General features: G+C 40.3%; 1 protein-coding gene across 2 annotated transcripts in view; it reads right to left on the bottom strand.

The window, feature by feature from the left end:
• phaf1 (phagosome assembly factor 1) overlaps positions 1 to 23,737 on the bottom strand; it is a 71,828-nt gene that overhangs the window by 15,749 nt on the left and 32,342 nt on the right. For both annotated transcript variants that reach the window (XM_043707225.2, XM_087996016.1), the window contains exons 5-12: positions 19,418 to 19,497; positions 19,130 to 19,224; positions 17,169 to 17,266; positions 16,482 to 16,594; positions 7,213 to 7,346; positions 6,657 to 6,740; positions 6,487 to 6,569; positions 2,728 to 2,771 (exon numbers count right to left, since the gene is read on the bottom strand). In XM_043707225.2, the coding sequence (XP_043563160.1) occupies positions 2,728 to 2,771; positions 6,487 to 6,569; positions 6,657 to 6,740; positions 7,213 to 7,346; positions 16,482 to 16,594; positions 17,169 to 17,266; positions 19,130 to 19,224; positions 19,418 to 19,497 (731 nt within the window). The remainder of the gene's footprint in view (positions 1 to 2,727; positions 2,772 to 6,486; positions 6,570 to 6,656; positions 6,741 to 7,212; positions 7,347 to 16,481; positions 16,595 to 17,168; positions 17,267 to 19,129; positions 19,225 to 19,417; positions 19,498 to 23,737) is intronic.

The raw sequence follows: 23,737 nt of genomic DNA, 5'->3' as shown, positions 1-23,737 counted from the left end.
TATATGTCCCTTATTTCCCAGTGTGGAAGATTTGACAAGCTCTCCAACATCAGTGCAGCACATGACTCAGATAGTAAAAGGAAATTAGTGACAACTGCATACATGTTGGCTGAAATGTTACACAACAGAACAGAACATTTCAATTGGGCATCTTGCTCCAATATCTTAAGTTAGTAATTGGAGTTATGTTGCATTGATATTTTTCAATTAACCAGCTTTTTGCTACCCACTACTTCAAGAAGGGATTCACACATCTGAAAGTAAGCAGTGGGTTGACATGTGGCACTGGGAAGAAATTTCAAAGCTAATTTCAAGTATAGCAAGATTTCCTGGTTTTTGTACTACCAGACTGCCAAAGTTATGATAATAATTAGCATCTGCTAAGACTGCTAAAAAGAAAAACAAATCTCTTTGGGCAAAGGTACTCCAACTAGTAATATTGCTAAGTGGTCATTTAGATCGGTTGTTGCAGCATAGAGTAAAAGTGTAACTGGACGGAGCTCCAACTAACTTTACTAGAATGCTTAAAATTGAAATTCAATGGAATATGAAAATGCACAAAAGATAGAGATGCCAATTTTCAACAAATTATTAAGATGTCTTTATTTTATGCAACTCAGTAAGAGACGAGTGTCCACTTATTTTAACCAAATCAAATAATTGCCACTGCAAGAAAGATCCTGCAGTTCACTCCTATCCCATTTGGTAAGACATGTTAAAATAGGGCAATGACAATCCTTTTTCCCCCAAAAAATGGTAATTTAAACTATTGAGGAAATAAATTATGAGAAGGAACCACAGTGGTGATAAACAAATGAAATTAATGACATAAGATTCACAAATAGTATCGTCACTTTGAACAGAGGTGGGTACTGTTATGAAGCTGCTTTATGAGGACAGGTGTTTGAAGGACTGTGGAAACCGGAATTCATTACAAGATTTTTGGATATACTTTGGAAGAAGTCATTGAATTTTCTTTCATTGTGTACATTGGAGGCTTTTTTATATTAAAAAAAGGCTTCCTAGAAATCAGAACTCTTGATAACTGATAGAAAGATCAATTATATTTCCTGAGCAAACTGGCTGCATGACTACAGAGACAACACAAATGCTTGCAACTTCACCACATGCCAAAATATCACAGCAACAGAATCTGGAACATTCTATAAGTCATTCTTTTGCCTTCAATAACCCAGTAACCAAAAGAAAAGTTTTGTTTTGTCAGAAAAGACAATTTGTGCCAAGAAATCAGTTTTTATTTCACTCTTCCCCAGCAAGCATTTGCATTTTTTCATGGATATTTATAGAAATAACTATTCGTATTTGCATACCATTGTGCATGTTCACTAAATATTGCATCTTAAGTTTTGTTTTGACAAACCTGTAATTGTGTTCAAGAAAGCTGGTCTACCGATCTTTTGTTTAAAGCCTGAACAGATAAGGTATTTAATGGTTCATCTTGGTATTTTTATTTTATGTTATAACCAGAGGTGAAGGGAGCCCTGTCATAACAGCACTATTTAAAAGACTCAGCAAATGCAGATGATGGAATAAGACTTGACTGTAGCACCAGGTTGGAGATCTGCAATCTGAATATTATATAGATTATAACTACAGTGATTTAAATTACATTACTCAAAGGATCAATACAGTTTTAAATGCAACAGCATACCCTGCAACTGATTATGCATTCACCCAAATAATCCATTCCAAGGCCTCTCCCTCTTCCGATTTAACTGCTAATGTATCAAGATGATCCTAACCTCGGCTTTTGTACGATCTCAAAGTGAGCTTACAACCCCTTATACTACCCATTGTGCAATCTGTCTCTAGCCCTATATCAGGGCATTAATACGTTCTGCTGCAGACACATTAATTGAAACTGATACCATCATTAGTCGACAGTATAGTTATTGTTGTTTGGTGCAACTACCAGGATGATGAAAAGTCATCCTGATGAAGCTTTTTCTTGCCCCATTCAGCAATTCCAACGTTCCATACGCTGCTGAAACCCTCCTCCAATGCTTATTACACCTTTAGTCTGGGCTATTTTAATGATTTCCTGGTTAGTCTCACATTTCCCACCTTCCATAAACTTGAGCTCTAAATTTGATTACTCAGTCTGTGGTCTACCAACATTGAACCATGTGTTGGTTGGTGTTCCTATCTAACTGTTCCTCTCCCTACTTCTCATTCCCTCTATTCCAAGTACTCTGCATTCCTCTGGCAATATGCATTCTCCACTTCCTTTGCAGCTTCTATAGATGTGTCATGTTATCACAATCAAATAAATCCCACATTTACTTCATGAGTGAAGATAGGAACTCTGCAATTCATTCATATTCTGGATCATAGTTTAAAGGAGCAGCATATACACCAGATCCATGAAACATTCTGCAAGTGAGCACGAGGTTCCAGCAATTAGACAGACAAGTAAACATGTTTTTTAAAAAATAAACTTTCAAAATAGTGAAATTACACTATTATAATGGAATGCTGAGTTTAAAGTTGTTTAAACTAATAAAAAGATAAACCAAGCACTAATTGCTCATTTATTTGGTCAACTACACTTTTAGCTCTGAACATGGTGCCCCACTTGGCAGATCATTTAATCATGGAGCTCGACCTTTTCTTCCAAAGACAACTGACATGAATTCTGGAATTACCTACTTGACAAATATAGCAATTGCACCTTCTCCAACATTTTCCAAAAGAAAAGGATCTCACCTTGTTTAACTGCAAGTGGGATCTTGAAATCACAGCGATGGTATCTGTGAAAAAAAATTAAAATTATTTCCCAGAGTCATTCACTGCATAGAATGGAGAGATTCTCACCCCTCCTGAACTCAATAACTCAGACAATATAAGATTCACACAAAAAATGTCTGCAGAGATGTTGAAACACCTCATTATACACAACTCACATTTAAGAATAAGGATTCCTAACCCAACCTGGAATATCAGATATAATACAAAAAGAAAAAAGTTAAGTCTCAAACAAGCTGCAAATGAATGAAGGATTGCTTGAATCTAATGAACATTGCTTTGTAATTTGCAGGGGAATTTTTTGACTGATCACTAACCAGATTTAAGAAACAAAAGTGCCATTTTCAAGGCAATATTTCTACTAACATGTTATTTTCAGAGATAATTTAAGAAGGAATTTCTTTTTTAGCAGGAACTTGAACAGCAAATCTCCAAGGAGCGTAGAAACACTAATGAGAAAAGTAGGATGTCTAGGACAATGAAATAAAATCTTTGAATCTAGCTTCAACAATGAACTCAATAGTGAGATACAGTGCCAGTAAAACTGTTGTATTCCAAATAACTTTAGTCCTGAAGATTAAAGCCTATGATTCCTTTAGATGAACTTGTCATCTGCTAAAAGCGTTGGCAATATATTTGGCAGCACAAGTGGAAAGAAGTAAAATCACTTGTTGTTCAATGCCCCACTCCCAAGCTGGATTAATTTAAACAAACTACACACTTCAATTTTAATAAAACAGCTCAGTAACTGAACAAAAAATAGTAACAGGCACAGATCTCACCAATCTGCAGTAATACTACAGTTAATGTGGCATTTTGTGTATCCATTGAAAGTTAAGGCATCAGTATTAATCCACACTGGTGAGTCTGTAGAAACCTGTGGCCACATGAAGCTCAGTTCTACCACACTTCTCAAGCGTATGATAAATTCTGTAGCTTACACTGTGCATGTTGATTTGGTGTACAAGGCACTTTTCTTAGCACCTGTTCAGGCCAATATTTTATGTACAAGTTGACCCTTCACTTTACAGAATATGCATATTTAGGGCTTCACTCTTTAGGAATTGACCTCAATTTTTCAGCTGAAATACATGTATTATATCTGATATTCCAGGTTAGGTTAGGAATCCTTCTCTTGCATAGAATTAAGCTGGTGATGCAGACCATATTGCAAGAAAATGCATGGTCACTTAAAGCACATTAACAGCCAGCAGACTATTTGAACAGAAAAGGGTTCTTCTCTGGTGGCTCACTTTTACTTGGTGTACAAGTTAACCCAGAATTTGTATAGATAATTTTGTAATTTTTCTAATATCTACTAAGAAAATTACACAATTCCGGACAATTAAACAAGACGGAATTCCAGAAAATGAAACCCGACGGGACCAACACCCCACGATTCTACGGACTACCAAAAATCCATAAACCAGGAGCCCCCCTCAGACCCATAGTCTCACTACCCGGAACACCAACTTACAGACTGGCCAAAGAACTACACGCAAGACTGAAATACCTAGTAGAAGAGTCACAGTACTCCATCCACTCCACCCAGGAGTTCCTAAAAATCATCAAAAACAAAAATAGAGGAAGACGAAACAATGATCTCATTCGACATAACGGCACTATTCACCTCCATCAACATCAACCTGGCAAAGGAAACACTTACCACACTTTTAGAAGAGACCACACACACACCAACCACCATCAATCACATTACCAACGAAAACATCATGAAGCTAGTAGACATGTGCCTCACCACCCACTTCACTTTCAACAACATAGTCTACAAACAAACCAACGGCACACCCATGGGATCTCCACTATCAGGATTCATAGCAAAAGCAGTAATGCAAAGACTAGAACAAACAGCCCTACCAACCATCAAACCAAAAATCTGGGTCCCCTACGTAGATGACAACTTGCAACATGCACTGTCATCACAAAACGAAACAAAATAGAAGAGACATTTATCATCAATAACACCCTCACAGGCATAAAGTTCACCAAGGAGGAAGAAACTGACAACAAACTCGCATTCCTGGACGTCACAGTCGAAAGAAAGGACAATGGAGAACTACAAACCTGCGTATACAGAAAACCGACAAACACTGACCAAATACTTAACTACACCAGCAACCGTGGGCCGTTTCATCGTGGGCCGAAGGGCCTGTTCTGTGCTGTATTGTTTTTGTTCATCCCAACACACACAAACGAAGCTGTATCAGAACACTACTCCAATGAGCCACCACACACTGCAGCACAGACGAACTTTGGAAAACAGAGGAGAACCACCTATACAACGTATTCAAGAAGAACGGATACTCAAAAAATACAGTGTGCAGATTCCTCAAGAACAAACCACGACAAGCAGACCAAATACAGCCAGAAACCCTAACCACCTTACCATACAAAGAAGTTTCAGAAATGACAGCCAGACTACTGAGAAACCTCGGAATCCTAGTAGCACACAAACCCACCAACACACTCAAACAAAAACTAACAAACTTAAAAGACCCAGTACAACCCATGGACAAAACCAATGTAATCTACAAAATTCCATGCAAGGACTGCCACAAACACCATGTAGGACAAACAGGAAGAAAGTTAGCCACCAGGATACACGAACACCAGCTAGCCACAAAAAGACACGACCCTCTCTCCCTGTAGCCCTACACACGGATGGAAAAAAAACACCATTTCGACTGGGACAACACATCTATCCTGGGACAGGCTAAGCAAAGACATGGCAGAGAATTCCTAGAGGCCGGGCACTCCAACGCCATAAACAAACACAGATCTAGATGCCATCTATCAACCCCTCAGAAAACGAACAGGAAATTACATCACCATAAACCCCAGGAACCCCATCCAGGAGAAAGATATAAATAGAAAGCAGGAGACAACAGCTTCGCTTCACTTGGAGGTCGCCACTGATGATGTTACCTAGCCAGGTAATGAAACATCTGGATATCAAACCTACAGCTCAGCGAGCAAACATACACCCTATACTGGTTAATTTTGACCATTCTCCCACCTTATCCTCATAGCTGGATTTGCCGGAGGTTGAGCTGATGATCCCAATGATGAGTTTGACCCCATAGTGTATCTATCCTCTAGGTCTTGACACAAATGACACTTGGAAGAGTATCGTCCCTTGTATAGTTTCCTACCAGGCCCATCACACTGAAAAATACATTTTTTTATTTCTCATACCAAAATAGCTCAGTTCCTTCTTAAACTAAAATGAAGGTGCACACGTGTGCACAGTATACTCTAAAATTGCCCAACATTCATTGTACAGGCCCACTTCAATAGTGGGACAGCATGGCAGCAACTAACACATTTTGATTTCACTTGCAACAGCTCAAGCCTTCTGTAGAGGATATACAGTTCCATGAGAATCAGGATGGTTTCTGTACCTCTTTCAAATGGCTGCATGTCAGTCAGGAATCTGGATGGTTAATTTGTGTCTCAGTTGAATATTTACTCGGTTAGTGCCAACTCGGTGACCCTCACCCAAATGCTCCCACATCCACCTTCAATTTTTCTTTGTTGAAATTGCAAATGTGAATATTTAACATAAATACAATGAAGGTTTGTTAAACTTAAAAATAACAACATTACTGTTTTTAAAAACAGTAAAGTGGCCTTCTGTGATGTATAATCCTGAGTCTACAAGTTTCACTGATCGCAGGGTGTACAGCTGCAGTTGACACTCACATATTGAAGTTGTAATGACCTGGGTAGTTAGTGTGAAGGACAAATTTCTTCACTTGGTGTGTGGTGGCATCAAACAGGACATCCTGCAAAGGCAAAAAAGATGAATACAAGTTGTAGAAAGCAAGCAGTATAAACCCAACTCATCAACAAGTGAGATTGCAGATACGCACCACTCCCAGAGTAAAGTAGTTGAAAAAGTAGTCATTGCACTTGGAGGGAACCTGCTTGTGAGGGGAAGGAGAGTGGATCTTCATCTGTGGAAACAATAGCAAATCAAATTAATATGCACAATGTGCATAATCAATATTGCAAAAGAAGCAAAATTATCACTACACAAAGCCTACAGCTATTTTGGGTAAAATACATACAGCTTTCATAACTAGAATCTCCACAACCAGTAAGGAGATTTTTGGTTTATCAGAGAATGACGGATTTGGGTTCACAGGTCTCAGGCCGTGAAATGAAACTGTACAGAATAGAAGAGTGCTGTCACTGGTTAATCGTTACTGGTATTAATCAGAAGATGGGAATTACATGACATCAAGTGTGCAGATATTGCTTGAAAAGTAATTTGTACCAGATGCTACAACTCAAAAGAACTATAGCAAGTACACTCAGTCCCCAACTTAGAGTACAACACTCAGGATTTGCACTTTCACAAATGCAAGATAGAAGTTGATCCATGACATATTCATCATTTGCATCTGATCCCCAAGTCAGAATTACCTTGTCCTCTGACTTGTAGAAAACCTTGTGTGGCGATCCCAGAGCACTCAGCACATCCTGGCAAGAATCCCCAAAATACACACAGCGTTCAAATGTATGCATCTTTGTATCTGCCAATACTCCAGGGGCACAACCTGCAACCAGAAACAGAGGCAGTTTAGAATCAGTTCAGCAGACAGCAGCAAAGGAAACATATGGCAGCTTTTGAAAAAGACAACAAAATGTATTCGAGTTAAGAATATATTGGCACCCAGTGACAAAGCAGTTTGCCTCAACATTTTTCACCATGAATTGTCCATGTTTGTATTTCAAACAATCTCTGCCCTCTTCCCAATGAAGCAAGGTCTCAGCTGGATTCAGCAAGTGAAAATGCAAGGCTACTGCACTAGCCTTAAACAAACATTTGCAGATATTAGGGGAGGGGAAACCCGTCAACATTCTCAAACAAGCGACTAACTTCAAATGCTAAAGATGGAGGAAGACTCCTAAATAAGTCCCCATTCTCTATAGCTGTGCTACTGTGTTAATCAGTAATAAATTCTGTAGCAAATCAATCTCAGTTACACTAAAGACAGCATAATTTAAATTAAATTCCACAAGCATTACATGGCATTCAATATTTTTAACTAGCATTTTAGAAATCTGTTCTTGAAAATCTGCTCTTTCAATCAAGCCAATAAATGCAGTGAATGAGCAAACCAAATTTCATTTGTTGTGTGGAACTCAAAAGATTGCTAGTGTTTTTGCTCATTGCATTCAGCAGTTACATGTATGTTTCTGGTGCAACTAGCAGATCTGCAGTTTTAGAGATAGCAATAGCATCGTTATCCATAGACTATTATGACAGGATTCATAGCAGAAGCAGTAATGCAAAGACTAGAACAAACAGCCCTACCAACCATCAAACCAAAAATCTGGGTCCGCTACGTAGATGGCAACTTGCAACATGCACTGTCATCACAAAACAAAACAAAATAGAAGAGACATTTAACATCATCAGCACCACCCTCACAGGCATAAAGTTCACCAAGGAGGAAGAAACCGACAACAAACTCGCATTCCTGGACGTCACAGTCGAAAGAAAGGACAACGGAGAACTACAAACCTGCGTATATAGAAAACCGACAAACCTCGTCCAGTGGCATTAACCCTACACCACCAACTCTCTATTACCCAAGATCTTTTGTTTAAAAAGAACTTCAGTAGGGAATGCGAGCTTCTCTGGTTGGACATTCATGGCTCTTTCCCAGTTGTCCTTGACATGTTGGTGCCAAGCTACCTTCTTGAATCACTCCATTTGGTCCAGGTACCCCGGAAGCACAATTGGAGGGGGAATGCCAGAATTTTGAAACTGCAGTGAAAGAATGGTAACAATTTTCCAAGTCAGGGTAGTAAGCAGCTTCGAGGGTAACTTGCAGGTGGTCTTCTTTCGTACCTGCTGCCCTCCTCATTCAAGATGGAAGTGGCCATAGACTTTGGAAAGTGCTAAGCAGCCTTCGATAATTTCTAGTTTGTAATCAATCTGTACATTTGGAGCTCCTCTGATTTAACAACCACAGCCAAAAAGACCAAGGTCAGAACCAAGTTAATTGAATGTAGTGAGGAGCTGCACTGGAATTGCTGTGAGCCATCACAAATACAAAAGATCAATTGTCTTCTTTTGGGTTGTAAGGATTATACAATTCTATCCCATAAGTTATAATTAGCATCTTCACCCAAACAACCGATTATTTTGTTACCTCCATATTCAATCACTCCATCGTTCTCTTGGCCAATCTCTCATCTTCCAACTTATTCCCAGTCAATAACAATGATCACACACATGGCTTCTGTCATGCAGTAGGCTATAAACTGAATTGCCATTGGAAGATGCAGCTCAAAAAAGTCAATTGTTTCAGAAAACAGGGGTAAATGGGGGCACAACCGAGGAGAGGGCAGGCAAGAGACAGACAGCACGATTTGTCCATTTTTAACAGCGCCATGTTTCATAGAAGTAACTACCATGAACTAAATTATTCTCCTGTTTCTTGAATTCATTCTGAAACATGCCAAAGGAATAAGTCAAAAATTGAGGTTTTGACAATTCATAAATTTCAATAATAAAAAGTCTGTGATAAAGCTGCGCCAATGGATAGCTTCTGGAAACTCAGATCACAAAAATCTAGTTAGTGTTGGACAGAGTTGGATATCCTGCAATAACTAAAACATCCAGGTACCACAAACTCTGGCCATCATTTGCAAGGCTCAAGGAGTATGGTGGAACACACTTCACTTGCCTGAATAAGTGAAGTTCCAATACATTCAAAGTTGACACCAAAAAGAATGCAGCCCATTGATGGTTATCCTAATCACCATGTCATGCATTCATCCCTCAATCACTGGTTCATAGTCACAGTACTGTGTACCACCTATAATATGCACTGTAGTAACTCACCAGGCCTTTTACAACAGCACCTCCCAAACCCACAAACACCAAGAACATAGGGAGCAGCACATGGGCAAACCTGCAAGTTTCCCTTCAAGCAACTCACAACCCCTAACTTGGAATATTATTGTGGTCCTGTTCGCCGAGCTGGGAATTTGTGTTGCAGACGTTTTGTCCCCTGTGTAGGTGACATCCTCAGTGCTTGGGAGCCTCCTGTGAAGCGCTTCTGTGATCTTTCCTCTGGCATTTATAGTGGTTTGTTTCTGCCGCTTCCGGTTGTCAGTTCCAGCTGCCCGCTGCAGTGGCCGGTATATTGGGTCCAGGTCGATGTGCTTATTGATTGAATCTGTGGATGAGTGCCATACCTCTAGGAACTCCCTGGCTGTTCTGTTTGGCTTATCCTAGTCGAACTCTTGTTGCTTGCGTGGCTACTAAGGATAGCTGGTTGTGTCGTTTCGTGGCTAGTTAGTGTTCATGGATACGGATCGTTAGCTGTCTTCCTGTTTGTCCTATGTAGTGTTTTGTGCAGTCCTTGCATGGGATTTTGTACACTACGTTGGTTTTGCACATGCTGGGTATCGGGTCCTTTGTCCTGGTGAGTTGCTGTCTGAGAGTGGATGTTGGTTTGTGTGCTGTTATGAGTCCTAGTGGTCGTAGTAGTCTGGCTATCAGTTCGGAAATGTTCTTGATGTATGGTAACGCGGCTACGGAATGAGGACATGCCACAACCCAAAAAAGGACTAGCCACTTTACCATACATCAAGAACATTTCTGAACTGACAGCCAGACTACTACGACCACTAGGACTCATAACAGCACACAAACCAACAGCCACTCTCAGACAACAACTCACCAGGACAAAGGACCCAATACCCAGCATGAGCAAAACCGACGTAGTGTACAAAATCCCATGCAAGGACTGCACAAAACACTACATAGAACAAATAGGAAGACAGCTAACGATCCGTATCCATGAACACAAATTAGCCATGAAACAACACGACCAGCTATCCTTAGTAGCCACACACACAGATGACAAGCAACATGAGTTCGACTGGGACAACACTACTATTATAGGACAAGCCAAACAGAGAACAGCCAGGGAATTCCTAGAGGCATGGTACTCATTCACAGATTCTAACAACAAACACATCGACCTGGACCCAATATTCCGGCCACTGCTGCGGGCAGCTGGAACTGACAACCGGAAGCAGCAGGTATAAACCACAATAAATGCCAGAGGAAACATCACAGAAGCGCTTCACAGGAGGCTCCCAAGCATTGAGGCTGTCACCTAGACAGGGGACGAAACGTCTGCAACACAAATTCCCAGCTCGGCGAACAGAACCACAACGAGCACCCGAGCTACAAATCTTCTCACAAACTTTGGAATATTATTGCTGTTCCTTCACTGTCACTGGGTCAAAATCCCCGAAGTTGCTTCTATCCCATCTTCCTCCCCTCCCTGCTTGCACCCCACCCCACTCCTTACAGCACTGAATGTGCTTGCAGAAAAGACTTCAGCTGCACAATAAATGCTGATCCTATCAGTAATACCTATCTGAATAACTAGAAAGCGTAGGACAACAGGAAGCACACAGCGACTTTGCTACATTTCTACTTGAGTGAAGACCTCCATTTGGATCTAATTTGTGGACATGCTGATTATTTATTGAAGGCATGGGCAAAATCCCAAAGGACAGCAAGCATTGCACATCTAATGTACCCAGCAGAGACCAGAAGCAATTAGAGGCAGACTGTGCTTAATTGATAACCGATGATGTCCATGTTTTATCACGCTGTCATGTGACTAGACCTCAGAAGTAGCGTCAGGAAGACATTATCTCTTTCCAAACAACTGATCATACTCTGCCCTAGTTAGAAGGCCAAGCAGAAAGACACAGGAACCAAAAAGGGATACAAGCACACTAGGGACAGGAGATGCTTTTGAATAATTTGTCAAAATTACTCACTCAAATTGCTTTCCAGCTTACAGAAAAGGAAAAGATTTCCTGGTGGTGTGGTACTCTCATACAGTAACAAGTACAGGTTGACTGAATAACACCACCATATGAAGTAGCAAAGTAAGCTATGAACACATCCCCTCCAAGGCTGAAGGATAGGATTGTGTTATAATTACTGGAGCTTCCATTTAGGATTTACCTACCCATGAAGTATCAGTGCTAAATCTAGGTCCATCCAACGTCCACAAATTATCAAGAAAAAAAATAAAACTGTAAACTTTGAGGTCAGCTCCAGAATTGTCAAGGTTCAGAAATTATAGAGTTTCCATTTCTTGGCTCTGCACTACCTTACTATTAACAGATTAAATATTTAATGATGTATAGTAAATTAATTCCTGCCCCTCGTGATGCTCGAGCTCTAAATCTATTAAGAGGCAAAGGGAAGCACTCAGATGTAAAATATTAAGGTGATATATGGATGGAAAAATATGCATTCTCTCCACATTTGCTTTGCAGTAAGAGAAGTCAAAGTATTAAGGAAGAACATCAAAAATGATAAAATGTTTAGAATACTCTAAACCAGGATATTGGAGCAGAAAACCAGATATAGCAGGGAGTATGTCAGAGTATTAAATAGATGAGTGCTGATTGTTTTTCTTTCTTCACATTAACTCTTTTTGCACACTCCCATAGCACAGGGCCTGCACACGGGAGTCAGGCACTGATTGTACACAGTCCAAGCCCAATCCCACTGCTCAAGGACAAGAGACAATAATATATCCCCTCATACTATCCTCACAACAAAATAAGTATTTACAAAGAGTCATAGACATGTACAGCACAGAAACAGACGCTTCAGTCAACCACGCCCATGCCGACCAGATATTCTGAATTAATCTAGTCTAATTTGCCACCATTTGGCCCATATCCCTCAACCCTTCCTACTCAAGGCACTGACCAAAGGCAAGCATAACAAATGCTTTCTTCACTATTCTATCGACCTGTGACTCCACTTTCAAGGTCTCTTTGCTCACTAATACTCCCCAGGACCTCACCATCAAGTGTATAATTCATTCTCTAATTTGCTTTTCCAAAAAGCAGCACCATACATTTATTTAAATTAAACTCCATTTGCCACCCCTTGCTCCTTGCCCATTGACTCATCTGAGCAAGGTTTCATTACATTGAAATGGCCTTCTTCGCTGTCCACTACATCTCCTATTTTGGTGTCATCTGCAAACCTACTTCCTATAATTCACATCCAAATCATTTATATAAAATTACAAAAAGCAGTAGAGCCAGCATCGATCCTTGCGGCACACTATTGATCACATGCCTCCAGTCTGAAAAGCAAACCTCCACCATCACCTTGTCTTCTACCTTTGAGGCAGTTGCATACGCAAATGCTAGTTCTCACTGTATTCCATGTCTACTAACCAGTCTACCACAAGGAACCTTGTTGAGTGCCTTACCGAAGTCCATATAAATCACATCCACGACTGTGCCCTCTTAGTTACTTAAAAAAAAACTCAATCTAGTCAGACACGATTTCCCACGCACAAAGCCATGACTACAGCCCCTAATCAGTCCTTGCCTTTCCAAATTCATGTGAATACAGTCCCTCAGGATTTCCTCCAACTCATCCACCACTCACGTCAGGTTCACCGAGCTATAGTCCCCTAGCTTGTCCTTAACTTCTTAAATAGTGGCACCATGTTAGCCAACCTCCAGGTTTCCGCCACTCTAACTGTGGCTATTGATGACAAAAATCTCTCAGCAAGAGGCCCACAATCACTTCCCTAGCTTCCAACTGTGTTTAGGTCCATCTGATCAGATCCTGGGGATTTATCCACTTTTATGCATTTTAAGACGTTCAGCACCACCTCCTGTGATATGGACATTTTTCAAGATATTGCTATTTATTTCCCTATGTTCTATACCTTCCATATCATTCTCCACAGGAAACATTGATGCAAAATACTCATTTAGTATTTCCCCCCATCTCCTGCAGTTCCATGCATAGGCTGCCTTGCTGATCTTAGAGAGGCACTTTTCTCTCTAGTAATCCTTTTGTCCTTAATGGATTTATAAAATCCTTTTGGAGTTTCCTTAACTCTACTTGCCAAAGTTATTTAATGTCCCCTTTTTTCCTCCTGATTTCCCTCTTAACTATACTCCTACTGTCTTTATACGCTAAGGATTCACTCGATCTCTATTGTCTATACCTGACATATACTTCCTTCTTTTTCTTAATCAAAACCTTAATTTCTCTAGTTATCCAGCATTCCCTATACCTACCAGTCTTGCTCTTCACCCTGACAGGAGCAGACTGTCTCCGGACATTAGTTATCTCATTTTTGAAGGTTTTCCATTTTCCAGCCATCCCTTTACTTGCAAACATCCTCCCCCAATAAACTTTTGAAAGTTCTTGCCTACGTAGAGTCATAGAGCTGTACAGCATGGAAAGACACCCTTCGGTCTAACCCGTCCATGCCGAGCAGATATCCCAACCCAATCTAGTACTACCTGCTAGCACCCGGCCCATATCCCTCCAAACCCTTCCTATTCATATACTTATCGAAATGCCTTTTAAAATGTTGTAATTGTACCAGCCTCCACCACTTCCTCTGGCAGCTCATTCCATACGTGTACCACCCTCTGCAAGTTGCCACCCCATAGGTCCCTTTTATATCTTTGCCCTCTCACCCTAAACCTATGTCCTCTAGTTCTGGACTCCCCCACCCCAAAGAAATTTATTGTATTCATGCCCCTCATTATTTCATAAACCTCAAAAGGTCATGTGAAAACTTCCTGGCTCGTAGGATTTGGCATCACAAAACATGGCTAGTTTAAGCACTGAGCATTCTTCAAAACGAAAGAATTCAACACTTACTAATTGCCCTTCAGATAAACTACAAAGATAGCTAAACTTACATTTATAGTTGTACAAATACTCTCATATTTGTCTTGTTAATAAAAGATTCTTACTTGCACATTGCTCCACTTGTGAGAAGAAACTTCCCCACCTCACTGGTCCAAAGTAGTTGCTCAAGTTGGAAGGAATGGACCGCTTAACCATATGAATCACCATAGCCAAAGTAAATCTTATCCATATACGCTGGTCATATGCATTTTTCAAATCATCAGAATTGTTGAAAATTGAGAAATGAACTTTCCTCTTCTAAACTACGGATAGATCAATTGTGGTACCTTCAGGCTACCGTTTAATCAACTGAGTAGAGTGGGCAATAAACATTCCTAAGCTTAAATGCTGCAGAATAGGACTCAGCTAGACAGTGCATTTAATCGCTGAACCAGCAGGTGGAGCTAGAGCATTATTCCAACAGAAATTCAAAAATATGGTCCTCTTACTTTGGTGAAGAACTTCTGTCAGTTTGAAGTTACTCAGAACTACAGAAGCTGCCAGTCTTAAACTCTCCTGATGCCATTCTGTCATACCAGTAAAGTTCTGGGGTGCCTTTCTTGCTTCATGCAGGATGGAACAGTAAGACGAAGCACACAGCACCACCCTGGAAAGACAAACTGTTTTGTTGCTGCAGGAGTTCAGTCGGAAAACCATCACAGCTACAACTTGCGTCTATCAAAGTCTGGCCTCAGCAAAGTGTTATGAATTTGGAAGTGTGTACTGTACCTTTAGAAACAGTGAATGCTGTTTTGCACTGACAAGCACCTGTGTATATCATTCGATGGCAGTCCCAGAATGTACTGGAAAATTGATAGTGTGTAACATTTGGCTGTGAAATAGGTACTAGAGTTGGTTGATGTTTTGACAATGATTAAAATTTAACCAGTGTAAATTATGCCCCAGGATACTAAAACCCAATAGCGTTTGAATTTATTGCGTTTGCCAACATCAAATCAATGAGAAGATCCAATGTTGGGGATATAAAAACAGCCATTTTCAAAGTCAGAGTAACTGCCATTGAGAGCCAACAGATTACGATATGAGGTGAGCTGTTCTGGGTGTTTTGTTTAATTAACTGGGGGGTGGGGGGGGGTGTTCACCACCCTGTCATAACAAGGACCCAATGGCTCGATCTATAAATATAGTGTATGTTGACATAGATCAAAACATTTAGTAAAGTCTTAACTCATTTTCACAATTGTGCAAGGAGAGATTTCCAGTGTTCAGATTACCATGTGTTAAGCTCAGTTAGTGTAAATATTTCAGACCCATGGAAATCAGAAAAAAATACATCCTAAAAGCAGTCAAAGCTAGACACTGAATGGTTTTGAAATGTAGCAAACACAAACTACTTTCTGAAGCAAATGCCACTAGTAGTCCAGGCTAAGCAACACTTGCAGATAAAAAAAACATTGTATGAGATAGCAAGGTTCAAAGAGATTTCCCTGCTCTGCTTTAAAGAAACTGGCTCTCAAAACCCCTCAGTTACCAGTATAGAGATAAGAGTCTCAATTTGAGGCTTATGATAATGCAGCTTCTCCTTATGATAATCCACTGGAGCATTAGCCTAGATTCAGAAGTTCAACAGTGAGGCTTGAACTCAAACATGTGACTCAGAACTAGGATTGCCAACTGAGTCAAGTGTATACTAATATTTATGAAAGATAACACTGTTGATAGCATTCACAGAAGAAAAAGTATACATGTTTATCAGGCTGACCTCATTGAATAATGCTTGGAAGATTCACCTCAGCCAATGACAAGCACTGAACATCAGCAGGGTGTACATGCTATCACTCATTCTATACAGACAAAGACGACATTTCCTGGCTTTCTTCTACACCACTACTGTACCCAGGAATTCACTAAACAGAATTAACGAAGCACTATTTTAGGGGTCTTAAGTGGATCAGATATCCTCTTCCTTCATCGATATGAATGATTTTGGTTTTACCTGCTGTCAGTAGTCGCAGACGGAGGCCCAGGGGTCCCATGATATTGCTTAATACTTCAACAGTTTCTGCATACACGTTACCATAGAAACAACTCAGTGGCATCATGGGAGCTCTATAAAAGCCAGATTATTGCACTTAGTAAATGTGATTACAAAAAAAAACACCACTTAAATACATTACTTTCAGATGCTTAGACTTGCTATATGATTTCAACACCGTTTTTATAAACTACTACTGTCTGGACAACATGGAGATAATATTAAACTCTACCACGAGAATACTTTGTGTAGCATGACTTTAATTAGACTAATATTTTACAGAACAATTCTTATGCAAGTACACAGCAAGTGGCTTCAACCAACCAAGCCGAGACTTTAATTAACCCCCCAAGGCTTTGGGCAGTCATAAAATATAATCACAAAGGCGCTGCCCATTAAAGGGGAACGGCTACTAAATACAATCCAGGTTTCTAAAGCAAAGCCAATCTAGAAATTATCAGACAAGTGCAACTTTAGGAACTGGTTTTGAAATTGCTACTTGATTTTCTACTTCATTATAATTAATGTAGAGCAGAGATTCTTGTACATTGGAAAGATGTGTACAAAATATGTCGCACAATGAGCGTATGACAAGAGGCAACAAACAGAGAAATCACAGGATATTAATCTCTTGGACAGTTTACTTACTTTGTATCCTGTAGACTGTTTGCAGTGTATATGTACATGCGTTTCACGGTAGCACCATGGGGAATCTGCAGGGAAGCCAGGCCATGGGCAAATTTGGGCTGTGTAAACACAAATTAGTCCAACATTTGTTTTATTAAAATCAGCAAAAGCAAACAGCCAAAAGGGAAATAAAACTGCCCTGATCCCCTTAGCCAAGTATTAAGCCCAATTACAACAACTCACTCCTTCCACCCAATCCACAACGGAGATCATTCTCAGTCCTCATACAGCCTCCAGTAGCACCCATGCAGATCTTGAACATGATCTTCAGGATTGCCTCTCCAGTGTTAAAATCCAAAGCAGGTCTCACTTATTATTCCAGCACTATGCATCCTGCCTCACTGTCTCTCCTCTGCACACCTTAAATCTGTTATACCTCAATCTCAGCCCTGGGACACAATTTCCCATTCCCTTCATGCCCTGCCCAGTTTTAGTCAATGTGGAATTTATCTTCCCCTTTTTTGCAGGAAGCATTTAATTTCTAGGAGAAAACAAAAGTAAAAGTGGCATTGACCCATAACCCCAGATGTTCATTATTTCTGCATTACTCAGGTTCTTCAGAGAATACTCCCAAAGGGGTGGTTGGCACAATAATGGAAGCGAAACCAGGAAAGATACTGAACCTAGAAGTGAACGAGGTGAAAGATTATCACTCTTCTTCGGTTCCACTCACTGCACTTACCAATGCAGGTTCACCAGCAAGAAGCATGTCTTACCACTTTGACATGTTTCATATCCAAGACAGACATACAGCAAACCGGTGGAAGAACCTCACTGGGGAGGAGTGGTTAAAAAAAGAGAGCTTGGATTTGAATTCACCTGCCTTTAACAGGATTTCAGTGACAAAAACACCCTTCAAACAGGACCTTCTTCCTACCGCTGAGCCAATTTTGCATTCAAACTGCTAAATTGGTTTTAGCTTAACCAGTCGATCTTGCGAGACCTTATCAAAAGACTTTAAATCCATGCAGTCTACAAACAGCACTCTCTCAGGTACACAACTAGTCACCTTTTGGAACAATCAAATCAAATGTTAGACTTGACTCTCCCCTGACAAAGCCATGCTAACGAGCTTGATTAATCTTTGCCTCTCCAAACAGAGGCTAATTCTGTTTGTCAATTTTATCCAAAAGTTTCCCCATCACAGATGTTAAATTCACAGTCCTATAGTTGCCTGCTTTATCCTTACAACTCTTCGACTAATACTACCACACTAGCAGTGCTCCAGTATTCTGGCATCTCTCCTGTGGCAAGAGAGAATTTGAAAATGAATGTCCAGAGCTTTACATTCTCCTCTCTTTCTTCCCACTACAGCCTGGAATACAATGCCACTTTAGTCTCTAATGGACCCAACTCTTATTGGCAATTTTCTTGCCCCAACATGCCTATAAAACCCCTTTCAGATGTCCTTAATGCTGCCTGCCAGTATTTTCTCACATCCTCCTAATCTCTTTGAGCATTAAGAATTCTCATCCTTTGTTTCACTCATCCCAAAATAGCTATTCTTCCAGATAATGAGTGATGACAGGCTTGTAGGCTGAGCGTGCATGATAGTTAGCTTTATCCAAAATCCTTAACTGACAGTCATAGCAGGAATCAATGGGATAGCAACGCAAGTAGAAAACTGGGCCGATCTTCTCTCTAATTGAAGTAAAGAATTTTCACTATCTTGGTAGCTCCATGATGTAAACTTAACCCAAAACTGGTGATCAAGTTGAGAGCTTCCTGGTTGATGTATGTCAGTTCCAAACTGGGCTGCGAGATTACCAACCAAGCCATCATTGGTGGGAGTGGTGGGAACTTGTAGATTTGAGCACAAGAAAAAAGTGAAAGATACAGTGAAAACAATGGCCAATTCAGCGCAAGTTTGAACAAAGTTGTTACTCTCCTGACGGTAAAACAGCCTTTGGAGATAATCTCACCTCAAATTTTGGAGCTTCTTTCCATGAGTCCAGTTGAAATGAAAAGGAAAGCCCGCGGAAATTGAGATGAAAAAGTTGTTCAGCTGCATTGTACACTAGAATGAGGGGGAAAGGGAGCACAACGATAAAGGTTAAGATCAAGTATACAAACTACAAAGTATCTTCTTAGATCCCTCCCAACGTTTTTGTATAGAAAAGTATATTCACCTTTAGTCAACTCACTTAATTCAGGCTTAGAATTTATAATATTTGTATTCAATTTCCTGTAAATACACAGATCTCACGTACCTCCAGGGTGAGTTGCTCCAAATGACTGGTCAATCTGCTCTATGGTTGGAGCTATAGCCTGAGAGTTGAAGTGCACACCACTGCAGTGGAATAAAGAACAAGTCAAAGATTTAGAAAAAAATTACAGGTTGCAGACTAACTCAGGAGGGGGAATGGTTTCATGTTCTTGACTTCCCATCTCCCACACCACACCAAATAAAATCAACCTCAAGCAAGCGATGTACAGTATTACAGGTACAAATCACGCAGACTGACAGCAAAAATACTTTATTGCTTTGTCACTTGCTACCAACTGAGAACGTAAAGAGACACTTCTTCGTTCCTCCCAGTGACATGGTCATTCCTTCTACAGCCTACACACTGTTCGCCACCACATCATGGGGGGGGGGGGGGGGGGGGGGAGAAAGAGAGAAAAAGAGTTCCCTGTGGTGAAGAGGCAAAGTACTGCATTGGAATGCAAATTCTTGCTTTCTCCCAGTGCTTCTGCTTTACAGAATTTAAAAGGTCATCCCAAAGACATGGTTGAATTTCAGTACTTCCAAGTGCTCCAATATTTGTGAAAGCTTATAGGGGAGTATTATGATGCCCTTAGAATTAAATGCTCTGTATCGCACCTACATTAGTGCTTCCAAAAGCCACTGTTTAAATGATTTGAAGCAGGATTATGGATGTGCTTCCCTCCTCCCTATTTCCTGATCCAGATGCAATTAGATCAATTACAGCAAACATGAATGGAGAGCTTTGGAGGGGACTAGCTAGCACCAATCAAGGCCATTCCTGGTGGTTTAGGTGTCTAATGGTTAAACTAAGAGGTTGAAACTCCACCCAGGAGGCCGGTAAAAGAATTTCTGATCAGTTACCATGAAGTTGGCTCTCAAATCGCTTTCACAATTGTCACTGAGCACTGAACAACCAGAATGAAAACTTATCAAATTGCATTTGTGGGTGGAGTAGATCATGCATTCAAGATCTGAAAAAAAAAAACTGTTTGAGAAATTGAGACTTTTAACTTGAAAACAAGTGACCTTATGATGAAAGCCAATTGAAGTATTTTCACACATCACAACTTCTTTCAGAAACTCTCACATATGGTGGATTATGGAGAATACCGTGATCCCCAATTATATCTGCATTCAAGAAAGTGCATTGGTTCAATAATATTGAGCCCTGATGAAAGGGGAAAGAGCAGAGAAGGAGTTGGAGGTGGGGGGAGGAAGAGAAGAGGGCTCAAACTAGAAGCTATAGATTTAAGGTGAGAAGGGAAGATTTAAAAGGGGACCTGAAGAGCAACTTTTTCAGAGGGTGGTGTATGGAATGAGCTGCCAGAGGAAGTGGTAGAGTGGGTACAATTGCAACATTTAAAATGGCATTTTGGTATGGACATGAATAAGAAAGGTTTAGAAGGATATGGGCCAAATGCAGGCAAATGGGACTAGCTCAGTTCAAGAAGCCTAGTCGGCATAAATTAGTTGGATCGAAGAGTCTATTTCAGTAGGACAATGGCATTGAAGTAGATGATCAGCTGCAATCTTGAGCGATGGTGAATTATGCTCAAAGTAGCAACGAGCCTTCTCCTCTTCTCATTTCTTATGTTTACAAGATTTATTCATACTTATACGGGTGCTTATAACATTTGAAGTGGTAGAAAAAGAGACCGTGACCATTGAATCAGTCATTAAGCACTGAAGGTAGCCAATGAGTTCATCAAATCCATGTGGGGTCTGCAGAGGAATTCAGTCAAAACCCATTCTATCCCAGTAGCCATGCAAGTTCAATTCCTTCAGATTTCTAGACAATTTATGTTTTTGAAGTTATCAATAGTGTCCAGTTGCATATCCCTTGCAGCTGTAAATAATCACTTTGCTTTAAAATTGCTTCATAACGCAGCTCCCCTCCGCTCCACCACCACCCCGTAAAACTTGCCCAAAGACTTACCCGAGTTCTATTATCCTTGTACTATCAGTTAGTACAAACAGTTTTATTTCCTATCTTATCTAAACCCCAGCTTCTCTACCTAATCTGGTAACTGAAATCACTCACCACTGCAACTATTCTGGTAAATCTCCTCTCCAGCATCAAGGACATTACATCCTGCTAAGTGTGGTCACCAGATTTGGTCTAAATCAAAAGCTTTATAAAAGGTTCAGTGCAACCTATTGAAAGGTCTTGAATCTGTGGAGTAATTATAGGTCCTGAAATAACTCCTCGCATAAACAAACAATCCAGTGTGGTTCCCTAAAAACTCATATTTCATCTTTCATCCATAATTAGCCAGAGACCTTGTGGACTGCAAAACATTCCCCTTTGTTCTCTACAATTTTTGATTCTGCCGTCATTCCTCCCTCTATCCAATTCTTCGCCAATCTGTTATTGCCAGATATTTTAACTTCTACTACCACTAACATTAGAATCACCCGGCCTTTTCTATACATTGCATTTTGTCAACATCCACAAATTTTCATCTGCCAGCTTAAAACTCCATAAACTTTTCCCTCAATTGACAGTGGATATGCACTGAAATACTCATCCCATAGCAGTGATATGCAAATACTAATTACCAATCAGAGATAAGGCATCTTTGTTACATTAGACTTGGTTCATTAATCTGTGACAAATGCTGGTAAATTACCATAATAAATATTCTGTACAGTTGTGAGAATAAACTGTAATAAAGACAGTACATAAATGGCCAATAAAACTACTATGCTAACATGGCTATACTACCAGAGTGCAAATTCTTCAAATGAGATCTTATATTTAGCTGCATCATAGTGGGAGCTGAGACTCTGAAGCATCCTGAGTGCTCTTCACTAATCACTTGGTGGAAACGTCTCAGCAGCATTCACCAAGGCCAACCTACTGACCCCAACTGCCAAGTACAGCTACAGGAATACAAATATCAAGAATGTTCAATCCAGCAATTGAGAATATCAAAATCCTTCAAGAAAGAAACTGGGGAAGGATAATAAACCATAACACCTCAGATGAATTCTAATGCTTGGATTTTTATTTGAAATCAATGTTTTGATGTGTCATTTTCCAGAGTTTCTTAAAAATCAGTCCCGCCATGATTTGGCGAGCTAGGGGTATATGGGATAGGCAAGTGCCATAAGCCAGAAAAAAAAAAACGTGTTCAAGTCCTGCTCCACGGAGTTGAAATCCAAATCACAGCTCCACTGATCATGAAAGAATCAGCTGGAATGTTTTTTAGCAGGAAAATCTCAGCAGCTTAGCTTAAAATAAAGCATTTTAGTACACAGCTAATGAAGATTGAGAAGGGAATTTATTTTAAATAAGTGTGAGGTGCTGCATTTTGGTAGGACAAGGCAGAGCTGGACTTCCACCTTTAATGGTAGGGCCCTGGGCAGTGTTCCCGAATTAAGAGACCTAAGGGTGCAAGTGTACAGTTCCTTAAAAGTGGACTCTCAGATAGACATGACGACTAAGGTGGCATCTGTTTGCTTGCCTTGATTGCTCAGGTGAATTGAGAATAGGGGTTAGAACGTCACATACAGGCTGTTTAAGACACTGGGGGATGCCACTTTTAGAATACTGCATTCAATTCCGGTCTCCCTGCTATAGGGAAGATTTTAGTTAAACTTGAAAGGGTTCAGAAAAGATTTAAGGACGTAGCTGGGGTTTGGAGGCGTTGAGTTTTAGGAAAAGGCTAAATAGGTTATAGCTTTGTTCCCCTGGAGCGTAGGAAGCTGAGGGGTGAACTTTTCAAGGTTTAAGATCAAGAATATAGATAGGGTGAATTGCTAAGGTCTTTTTCCCCTCAGTATAGAGGAGCCCAAAACTTGAGGGGGTATGTTCAGGTGAGAGGGAAAAGATTTGAGGGGGATGTGGGGGGCAACCTTTTCATACAGAGCGTTATGCGTGTATGGAATGAGTTGCCAGAGAAAAGTGGTACAATTACAACATTTAAAAAGGCTCTGGACAGGTACGAATAGCAAGTGTTTAGAGGGATATGGCCAAATCCTGGCAAATGGGACTAGATCAGTTTAGGACACCTAGTCTGCACGGATGAGTTGGACCGACAAGTCTGTTTCAGTATTGTGTAACTTGATGACTATGAACTTCTAAATTGATGAGGGAATGATACTGTTGTCAACGTACTCAAGGAATTATTACAGTAACTTTATAGGTCTTCATTTGAAATGAAAGAAGCACCAACTTACTTTCTAAAGGCACAAAATATGGTATCAGCATTGCAAGACTAACTCCAAAATCTGCAAGAGTCTATAGCAATGAGTGAGTAATTGGAGTGCTGCACTAATAGCTAGTGTAGGATCAAATTGGAATGCAAAGTCTCTGTTT

This window comes from Chiloscyllium plagiosum, unplaced genomic scaffold (genome assembly GCF_037043375.1).
Source record: "Chiloscyllium plagiosum isolate Xiang-an unplaced genomic scaffold, Cpla_swu_hap1 HiC_scaffold_17, whole genome shotgun sequence".
NCBI lineage: Eukaryota > Metazoa > Chordata > Chondrichthyes > Orectolobiformes > Hemiscylliidae > Chiloscyllium > Chiloscyllium plagiosum.
The sequence above is the reverse complement of the archived record's forward strand: the minus strand, read 5'-3'. Positions and strand labels throughout refer to the sequence as shown.